Source organism: Perca flavescens, chromosome 19 (genome assembly GCF_004354835.1).
Source record: "Perca flavescens isolate YP-PL-M2 chromosome 19, PFLA_1.0, whole genome shotgun sequence".
Taxonomy (NCBI): Eukaryota; Metazoa; Chordata; class Actinopteri; order Perciformes; family Percidae; genus Perca; species Perca flavescens.
In genome coordinates, this window is record NC_041349.1 from 19,215,079 (window position 1) to 19,225,944 (window position 10,866).

Below are 10,866 nucleotides of genomic sequence, written 5' to 3' on the forward strand. Positions count from 1 at the left end.
TAAGAAAGCTCCAGGAAAAATGCCCAATGACAAACTTTCCACTATATATGTTTTTTTTAAAGATTATTTTTGGGGCATTTTTAGGCTTTTGACAGGACAGCTGAAGAAATGAAAGGGGGGAGAGAGAGAGGGGGGAATGACATGCAGCAAAGGGCCGCAGGTCGGAATCAAACCCGGGCCCATACCTGTGTATATATAGGCCACTATATTAATATACAGCACAGTATGCCAACTACAATACATTAGACTACACCATTGTATAAGATTATAATCAACCCTTTATTATGGTTTTGTCCTAGTTCCTCAATATCAGTCTGAAAGTCCTTCCCTCTACGTCCTGCCCAAAATGGACTAACTCCAGATCTATTTTTTTTATGGCAGTTTATGCTGGAGAGGAGATATGACTGATTACAGTAAATAAACATCAATCATGAATATTATGTGTGTCTATGCAAAGATATACAGTTGTTACTGGCATTACATTTTACATAAATGCATTACTTGCGATAGAATATTGCAAATATGGTTTATAAATCTTGTTTAGACCAAATATCCTCTTGCACTTGCCGTCAAATTTATTTCTCTTTCAATATTTTATATTATATAACATAGTATTAGGTGTTTCAATAATCATTTTACACAGCAATTGATGTCTATTATAAGATCATCTATTTTTTGCTAATTATATCTCAGCTCCCACTGTATAAACAATATAATAACTGTAACAACTTTGTTAATAAATGTACTAATAGTTACAGTAACACCACTCAAAATCCAATCATGTACTGTATGTCACTCTGAGTGTAATCCAGAGACTTATATAACCACTATAAAAAAAATCATGCCTTCTTGCCCTCACTGTAAACGTGCCAGCAGCTGCCGGGAAGCCGTCAGGATTTCGTGTCAGAGACCTCTGCTGAAAGTTTCTCTCGCCGCCTCACAGGCCATAAAAAAAGTCCAAAGCTCAGGGAGTCCGAGAAGAACAAATAGGTTGATTAGAGAGCAGCAGCTGTCCAGTCTTCTCCACCAGCAGAGCTGCACCAGCGCTCCCTCAGACCAAAGGTACGACACAACCAACACCAGCAGAGATTCTATATATTACACTTTATCAGTCTACGGCACAAGTTTGCGTGATAGGACTGATTTTCTTCTGAATTTATGTTTCACACAATATTAGAATATTTTTTTGCATTGTAGGTATACATTGATGTCTGTGGTGAATACTGGGTAGTATTAGGTAGTATAGACTCAATTATTTAAATGTGATCACAAACCTGAAGGCATTCATTCTAAATGTAAGAAAAGTTGTCTCACATTCTAAATTGGTACTCAGGGATCACTGTATATAAATAATCATCGTATATGAACAAATTATTAATATGAGGAAATATTAAATTGTTTTGGCAGGTGTTTATCGTTTACATTAAAAAACAAGTAATTACAGAGCAAATATAGTATAGTAGTATAATAGTATAGCTTTCTGTAGACTTAATTCACTAGTATCTGAATGTTAAGCTACACTTTACAGCAATATTATATTTAACATCCTGTAGTTTCATATTTCAATAGATATTTAGAATTTATTTTCTTAAAAAAAAGAGAATGTCGATCTTTCTAAAATATATGTTGTATTGCTACAGGTTAAACTACTCAATAGTCTATAAAATTGTTAAAATTAGCTCCAACTACACATGAATGCATCAGCAAGAATAATCTAATATGATAATAATCAAAAGTATAAAACCTACAAGGGCCATTTTACTTTTGATACATAAAGTACATTTAGCTAATATATTTTCAATGCCGGACTTTTTTTTTATTGTTATGTGTTTTCATGTGTTCTCTGCGCCACAGGAGTAAGGACGCCAACATGGAGATGAAGAGTATCCTGAAAACCTCTAAAAGTATTTTATTTTTTATATGGTTATTCAATCACTGCCAATGCCACTCTTCTACTACATGCAACTTACAAGCTTTGCCTGGTGTGGGTAGATAATGTAGCGTCACAGAGCTTACATTCAGTCAGATACTCAGTCAGATACTATTCATGGTTTAAAGCATTGGAGTGTGACTGTAAATGTTAATCGCGACACCCCCAGACACTCTGAAAGGCTAATAATCACATTTGTCGGAAGTATCGTATTCAGATTTAGTTCATTTGTTGGAAGAGTAAAACTTATTTTTCCCCTCATTTTCTGCTGGATGTTGTGTGAACTTACACTTAAAGACATTGTCTCCTGAATGTGTCCCCCCTGTAGGAGTGGGGATACTGAAGGTGGGTGACAGAAGCAGCACCCAGAGCAGCTCCATTGGGGCCGTACGCTGGACCCTGCCCGAGGAGGACGTCCAGACTCACAGCTCGGCCCCCAGCCGACCGGCCAAAAACCTTCCCAAACACTCACAGGTACATTAAAACATCCTGGATTTTGTTGAAATTGATCTTTATATTTTTAAGTGACTTATATTTTAGGTCTTTTTTTTTCTTCTTTTTTTAAACCTGTATGAATTGTCCCATTTGGGCTTTTGTCTGTCATGAAAACAACCTATAGTAGGAATAAACATTTAACTGTGACCTGTTGTTTCCTGCAGAAAAATCCTCGTCAGAATGGCCTGCAGGATCTACGCAGCCTGCAGGAGTGTGTGCAGTTCATCCATCACTGGAAGAAGCAAGTGGACCAAGTCTGCAAGGTAGGACATGACAGAAGGAAGGAAAATGTAAAGTCACTGGCTCAGCAGAGTCATATTGTTATTACTCATTAACAGTAGTCTTACAGTGTAAATTTAGAGAGCAAAGGACAAAAAGTGTGTGAATGTTTTGCACGTCAGTTGTAGACTTAAGGAAGTACTGATGTTTGTTGGCCCCATATTTAACCCTCAATTTCCTTTTTAATATAGAGGCTTGTTTGTCAGCTCAGGAAAAAAATGTTATTAAAAGAACACTCAAGATCTTTTTGATACTGACACAAAAGTGGGAAAAAGGTGTCAGGCTATGGTTGATCATTTCAGTCTGTTGAAAGTTCATAACTGGAGATAAAGTGCAAAGTTTCTATTCAATACTCATTATAGTTACAACACCTTATTTAGTGCGTGATGAGTGTAGTTGAACCAGTATTTATCACCACACAGATTGGAAAAACGTTGCTATGGGAAATGATTACTTAACTTAGTCATGCAGAGTGATGGCTAGGTTATTTGGGTGGGTGGATGCTGATAGGATACGTGTTTATTGACTCTTTAACAGCCTGGTTACATGACCATCTGCCCTGCAGCACTGGAATCAGTAGGGTGGGTATCAACATGTTTTTTTTTTTTTTTTTTTTTAAGGGGCTTATATGACTTTAACCTGGCTCTTTTGACATCTGTAAATGGAAAACGTCACATGTAGGGTAGTTAACGCTGATTCAACCTGTAAACGAACTGCAGCTGATTGTTTTTTACCAGAATGACCTCTGAAATATCGAAACAAAATAAGTCAGTGCCCAATTTTCCTGAGCTCTGGCCTGGAAACTCACATCACTGTCAACATTTGTCATTTGTCTTTTTGTCATTTAATTGTCATAGTAGAACAGCATTATTTTTTTAAGAGTGTATGACATTGTCTGACAGTGTGGCGTTGTGTTTTAGCAGAGTAGCGGGAATCCAGAGGAGGTCAGCAGTAATCAAGAAGCCCAGAGTACAGACGGGCGTACTGAGCGCAGTCTCGAGGAAAGCAGGAAACTGATCCTGGAGTGGGCTGACGAACTCCACCACGTTGACAAGGTCAGTAAACACACACACATGTACATACACACACACACACACGACTATACTGTATCTATTAATTACAGATTGAAGATATAATTTTTGTAACAGATAGGGTTGTGAAAGAAAACATATTCTGATATAAGAAATAGCAAAAATATCATTCTTACCTTACTGATTTGGTGTTTTTAGCTCCTGAAGGAGAAGCCCTGGGCACCAGAGACTGAAGAAACTGAAGAAGAGGATGCCGATGAGGAGGCACAACAGAGGATCATGGTGTGGGCAAAGGAGCTGCAAAAGGCGACTGAGGTAAGGAGCTTGTGGAAAGGTTAAAGCATACAGAAATGAACACCTACCAAGTGTGAGCCCTTTGTCTGTTGGGCATAAAACTCCAGGAGGGCAGAATTTATCACAGCACAAATACAGCAAAAATGTTTGGTTTACTCTCATGCCAGCAAGCACTTTGTCAGAGTTGGTGTCATGTTTTTTTAAGGAAAAACGGAGCAGTTGAAATGAGCGTTTGTGTTTGCAGAGTTGTGGTGTGCAGAGCGACGAGCTGGGTAAAGTGTTGCGTCTGCTGGGCCTGAAGAAGAAACGGCTGGTGAACCTGCTGCCTCTGCTGGAGTTCATCACCTGGTCTCTGCTCAAAGAAGACAGCATGGTGAGAAACTAGAATTTGCAAAAGAAAATTGTGTTTGCCATAGAATTCTGTTCAAAAATCAGGTTCCTCAGAAGGCCAAAATGAAATTGAAACTATGGCAAGTCAATTGAATTCAAAGACACACATTTAAAATATGATAGCGCGTAAAACACAGAACTGATTGATGCCATCCAGTGCAGATATGACCAGGTTGTTTACGCAACATGCGTTTGAGTGAACCCTGCTCTTTGAATGCGTGCAGAGCACCAATAAATGAACACAGTTTATATGACCATTATCCGACTCTGCCCTGATAAACTTTAACAATAAATGTCCTTGATAACGGATAGTGGAGACTGCAAATAAAAATCATCACACAGATTATGGTGTGGTGTATGTAGCACTGTGCTTTCTTTGATTGTTTAAGGAAAATTTTGCAGTTGGTGCCCGGTTTTACTTATTTCAGCTGGAGTTTAGGCATGAATACTTCACGTGACATTCTGCTACTTGTGCAGTAACAATAAACAGCCATTTGCTCTATTTGTGTAGGGTTATGACCTTAAGGGCTTATATTTAGTGTTAACACACTTCCAATAACGGTGCATTATTTTGTATTATTACTCTCATAAAGCCATTGGCATCACCACAGCCAGCCAAACGTAGCCAAGTGCTAACAGGAACATTTTTCCCTAGAAGGTTCACGCAGCATTTACTGCTTATGATTATATTTTCAAACTGCATGGTCATAAGGAAAGGCCAAATTAGGGAATCACTACATAAAAATGCCGTTCCTATGAAACAAATTTCATTTTATCTTTCTTTTTTTTCCTTTTCAGAAAATGATTCCACAATTATGGTTACTGGCAAAGCAAAGGACCTGGAAGGCAGGAATTCCAAGATACATCCCCAACTCAGGTGTGCATTTTTTAAATCATTTTAAAATCATCTAAATCTTAGCTTTCAAAATGTCATTGATTTGCACTGATTACAATTATAATTATATTACACTGATTGTTTTTAGAACAGTGGTTACCACTGATTCTCCTTGCAGCCCCTCACACAGTTGTGTGTCTTTGAGCAGTTCATTTAAAGAGGGATTGTTTCTTCTCAGAATAATTTGTAGCGGCAACGTTGTCAAAAAAAGATAATGTTAAGAAGTATAATTTAGTTTACCCTATCCTGGAAATCATCTCACGCTTTAGATTCACCTTGTGACTCCTTGTCCAAATCCTTGGTAATCACTGGTTTAGACCATGTACAATAAACATTTCCATTTCCTGTTTATCCACTGCGACTTTAATATAATATCTGTCTCTATTTTCAGTCTGGAGTTGGATTTGCAGCGCAGCAGGTAAGATCAACTTTCACTTTCTCTTCGTGTTATCTCACAGAGCAAAGAAAAAGCAAACCTCACATTCACAGGACGACGAGCTTATTCGTGCCTCACTTTTTCTTCCCAGCTGATGTGATTCTCGACCCCATGACCAACCACCCCTGGCTGCTGCTGTCCGAGAACCAGCGTATGGTGCAGGAGGGCCTCTCAGCATCCGACCTGCCGCACAGCTCCCAGCGCTTCGACAGCTGGCCCTGTGTGCTGGGCTCGAAGGGCTACAGCAGCGGCCGCCACTACTGGGAGGTGGACATAACCAACAATGGCAACTGGCGCGTGGGACTGACCACCGCTGACTCCAAGCGCCACGGTCGGTTCCCCATGACCCCAAAGCTGGGCTTCATGACCCTGTGGCGCAGCACGAGCCAGTTCTACGCCTGCACCAAGCCGGAGACTCCACTGCCCATCAGCCTCACACCTCGACGTATGGGTATCTACTTAGACTACGAAGAGGGACAGATCTCCTTCTACAACGCAGAAACAAAGTCCCACATTTACACCTTCACTGAAAACTTCAGAGGGAAGCTGTACCCTCTGTTCGCCCCGCTGGATGGTCGCACACGCTTGGCCATACAGGATACACATACTGAGGGCGATGAGCCTTAAAAACTCTTTTTGGAAGATTGGAAGAATGCACTTTGACTTGAACAAAAATGGCATTGACCAAAAAACTACTGAAACTAAATCTGCACGAAGATTTCTATTCAAACTGGTGTCATCAGTTAGATTTTAAATTCATTGGAAAGCACAAGCTCTGACTTTATCAAAGTGCTGATGACATTGTTAATATACTGTATGTATGTGATCATATCTCAGATCACACCACTATGTTGAAAATCTGCTATGATATAAGTGGAGATTTTTTATCAGACCACGAGAAACAAAAACATTTGAATACTCAACTTTGAGTAAATATAAAAGTATTTATTTAAATAAATTCATATTTTTGTGTAGACTTGAAAGTCTGAAAACATTCTGCATCTACATACATGAATGCACTTTATTATGCACTTTCCGGTATGCACATAATCAACATTTCAAATACATATGTTGTCTTTCATGCTTATCTTGGACTTTTTTTCATCACATTTCCCAAAGATATTTCAGATTCCACCCTCATATCAACTACATGTACGTGTATGTGTACAAAGCTCTTCAATAAAAGTTCTTTGGACAAAGGTCTCCTGCAAAGCTGATTTATCCTTCAAGAAAATAAATAACTTTGCATGACTAAGTGTAGCTGAAGTGGGAGTGTCAAATTCTGTAACAATATAAAATCTTTGGTATGAAGATAGATAAAATGTGTGTCAGGAATCTCTCTTACAAGCCCAGGGTCCATAAGCCTCACAGCTGGCGGCAAAGAGATGTCCACCTCCTCTCAGGTCTGCAGTCTCTGTGATCAGCATCCCACTCCACACGTGTATGAAATACTCATACAGTGTATATATGTATATGCTTGTACTATATTGTTGTAATAAAAGAAAATGTAACTAAAATGTTATGAGGTTTGTGTTTTAATCTTCAAGAAAATACACAAATCAACAAAAAAATGTGTTTTCTATCTTTCTTACATCATTTGGTTTTGTATTTTACCTGACTCGAACACCGAAATCCCCCTTGGGATAAATAAAATGAGCTCTCTGTACAGCTTCTTCACAAATAAATGTCTAAAATTGGATACATAATTATTTTACTCTGTTATAGATAATAGATCCACAAATGTTTTTTGTATTTATTGATCATAAGCAGATTTAGTTTCTTCTCAGTGCATGCTACCAAAATGACGCCTTTTAATTAAGTAGATTCAGTAGAAGAAAAGTAGGATAATAGTTAAGTAGGCAACACTCATTAGTTATCTTGTTTGTCAGCAACAAAGTCCTGAATGTCCCAAAAGCTTCTCCAGCTATGTGAAAAATTAAAATGATTCTCTTTGGTCCCCCAAAGTCAATCCCTATTGTAAAAAACATCTTGGCTCCAGTTCTACAAAGGTAAACCAGCAGTCGGAATATTTGACAGTGACCATCTATTTGAAAAACATTGAATTACTTGAATCATGTTATCAGCTAAGGAGCATCTCAAAAACAGGGTCATTCATGCTTTGATTTCTTCTCTGATCATTGTAATTCATTGTATTCAGGCTAAAGCCAAAAGACATCTCATGCCTTCAGCTTCTACAAAATGCAGCTGCTGAGTTAACAAACTAAAAGACAAGATTTTATCAGCCCTGTTTTAGCCTCTCCTAACTAGTTACCAGTAAGTTCTGTTTAAGATTTTACAGATTATTTTTTAAAGCACTTTCATTTATTTAAAGACATCTCTCATTAATGCACATTTCTGTTAAATGTTCCAGTGTTTGCCAGCTGGCTAATTTTCAACTCTAGTCCTTTGGCAAGATGTTTTGAGACCACACTTGATGGTTCAGCTCCTAGTAACATTGCTGAATTGCAGCTGGAGCTGGAGCTCAGCCTCAGATAGGGCTCTGCTGACTGTTCCTAAGGCCCGGCTCAAAATAAAGATGCCGGCTGCCTTGATCTCGTGAGGTTATTGTTGGCATTGCCTACGTGTGCATGACATCAGAGCAAGTCGGGATCAAGTTTTTTGTTTTGTTTAAACTATTACATACACAAAACTCAAAACACTAAAAGATGGGGGGAGAAGCATAATAGGGTTTCTTTAACTTGTACAAATGGGTGTTGGAGGAATATCATTGAACGGTAAAAGAAGCCAGGTCCCCTTTCTCATCACAAACCACCATAACCACAATTCTTTTCAAAACTGTCGACTAATAAATCCTAACAAACTGAAGCCGCCACATGTTTTTTTGAGCCATTCCTTTGACATTAAACAGCAGATAGTCATGTAACAACCACACTGCAAATCCTTAGCCTTGCTCAATAAATGTGAGGCCTTAATTTGACAACCTAAGCCTACATCAAGTCCTTGTTTTTAAGTATTGGGCCCACTATTTTATATTTTAAATATCTCTCTGTCCCCTGGCTGTTTCTTTATGCCTTAAGCACAAAGCAGGGCATCCATTGCTTAAGAAACCTAGCCTTGACCCTCTGGATTTACTAAATTACAAATTTTAGTGAGGAAGGCTCTGCATTTGACATTTGCATTCTATTAGACTGCTTTAAAAGTGTGTTGTCATCAGGGACACTGTAGTCATTGATGATGCCTCCTCTTCTGTGGCCCCTCTGCCCTGTGGTGTTACCCAAGGCTCCATCCTTGGCCCCTTCAGTGTATACATGCTGCCACTGGGACATATAAACACAACATCCAGTACCATTGTTTTACAATGTAAAATGCATGCAAATGTCTCCCTTACAAAACACTTAAAGGTGCTGTAGGTAGAATTATGAAGATCCAGGGATTAGCAAAAAAATGTGAACATGGGCAACTTCTCAGTCCCTCCCCGCTTTCCGCTAAAGCCCAAAATGGTCTCCTAAGCCCCTCCCCCCACAAGGGAGAATTAATGCGTGTGCATGAGCAGTGATTGACATGCAGTTAGACAACCCCCCTGGCCCTGATTGGTGCATCTGAACAGGGAGCGGTGGATTTTTGCAAATCGCACTACAGGCTGTAGGTGGTGGCATTTTCTTTTTATTACCTGCTTCATGTAGTTCTACTCGAACATAGGGTCAATTTCAGCAAATATGACAGAAAGTTAGTGTTATAAGTCTTACCTACTGCATCTTTAACCTATCTTGCTGTGAGGAATGTCATAAAGCTCCACAAATAAATCCAGAGCATCGGGATTCTCTCAATAAATGCTGATTTACAGAATATTCTGCTATGTATCTCTCCTGTCACCTTTGTACTCAGATGTTAGACATTTCGATTAATCAATCCGGCATTTAAAAAATGGCTGGTTAACTGTGTGCCAGTCGATCTGTACTTACGGCTTGTGGTGCTAGTCTGTCCCGTCCAACCACAGCCACCTGACAGACCCTCCTGCTTAGCGTCTGTGAGTCCCACTCACAGGAAGGGAAAGAGAGGGAACTTCCTTATCAGACCTTGATTAAATTCCTGAGGAGGAAGTGACATTTAGAAGACTTTTTTATCAATTTTGGGACAGTCACTGAAATGTTACCTGATGTTTCCTGTCTGGCTGCATCCTCTCCCACTTTGCAAAGTTACCATCTCTGCAGAGTCTTGGATGAAAGCCAGGCTGCTGTTGTGTTGCAAGCAGAACTCGGCACTCTCATTGCACCCACTGTGCAACCTTCCTGCAGTCCAACTGTAAAGAAGTAGCCGTGACCCCTCCACCAAAGCCAGCTGTCTGGACACAAACTGCGCCTGGAGTCTACATGCAGCAGGAAGGGAACACTGATTAAAGTAAAGAGTAAAAATCCTGAAAGCGTTGGAATCACTAGTTGATATAATGTTACAGTAAATCACCTTGAGTGACAGTGTGGAGCATCAGGTTGACATCATGGCGCTCTTTATGGCACTGCTGCAGTCACTCCATCAGCTCCTCTACTGACGTTTTGGAGGTCTGATCCACTTCTGGGGCTGCCGGCCACGTAACAAAATGAACATCAATAACACGATGTGAGTTTGACTTTATCACCGTGTGTATCTTAAGATGGTTTGTAATTTCAAGAAGAAAAGTAGGGTAGTGACAGGAAATAGATGTCGACACATGCACAGGTGTAACAACATTAACAACGTTCTGTTGTCCTCTTCTTTTTTTCAATATATTTTGTTCCGGTTTGAAAACAGGATGCAGTAAAAACTTGATGTAGCCTAAATACATTTGAGAAATGTATAAATGGTTATAAAGCTACAATGAGGGTGTGACTGACTGCCTGGCTGACTGCTCAGAAATACTCTGAAAACTATACAGTATGTATGTAGCTATAATATAAAAATATTTACATATGTAAACTGTATTATCTTTTATTTGAACTCACCAAACATTAAACACAAAATAAGTGCCATTACCAGGACTGTCGTTGCCATAGCAACAGCCACACAAGTTGTCAGTTGACAAGTTTGACAGCATCCTGCATCTGTGGTGGTAAAAATCCTTAAACAAATAACGCCATTGCATCGAGACATTATTCTAAAATGATCGTCTTTTGCTTAATCA

General features: G+C 39.3%; 1 protein-coding gene across 1 annotated transcript; it reads left to right on the forward strand.

Moving 5' to 3' along the window:
- The first annotated feature begins 841 nt into the window (after positions 1 to 841).
- Positions 842 to 6,643, forward strand: si:dkey-219e21.2 (E3 ubiquitin-protein ligase TRIM39). Its single transcript, XM_028563670.1, has 10 exons — positions 842 to 1,062; positions 1,855 to 1,883; positions 2,259 to 2,404; positions 2,590 to 2,688; positions 3,625 to 3,759; positions 3,934 to 4,050; positions 4,274 to 4,402; positions 5,218 to 5,296; positions 5,706 to 5,732; positions 5,842 to 6,643. Exons 1-10 carry the CDS (start codon positions 842 to 844, stop codon positions 6,375 to 6,377), a joined length of 1,518 nt encoding a protein of 505 aa, XP_028419471.1. The 3' UTR covers positions 6,378 to 6,643.
- The last annotated feature ends 4,223 nt before the right edge of the window (positions 6,644 to 10,866 follow it).

Bases quoted from the DNA above. Each gene is read 5' to 3' on its own strand.
- si:dkey-219e21.2 (XM_028563670.1), top strand. From the start codon at position 842: ATGCCTTCTTGCCCTCACTGTAAACGTGCCAGCAGCTGCCGGGAAGCC. The intron at 1,063-1,854 runs GTACGACACAAC...TCTGCGCCACAG, and splicing joins AGCGCTCCCTCAGACCAAAG to GAGTAAGGACGCCAACATGG. The intron at 1,884-2,258 runs GTATCCTGAAAA...TCCCCCCTGTAG, and splicing joins CGCCAACATGGAGATGAAGA to GAGTGGGGATACTGAAGGTG.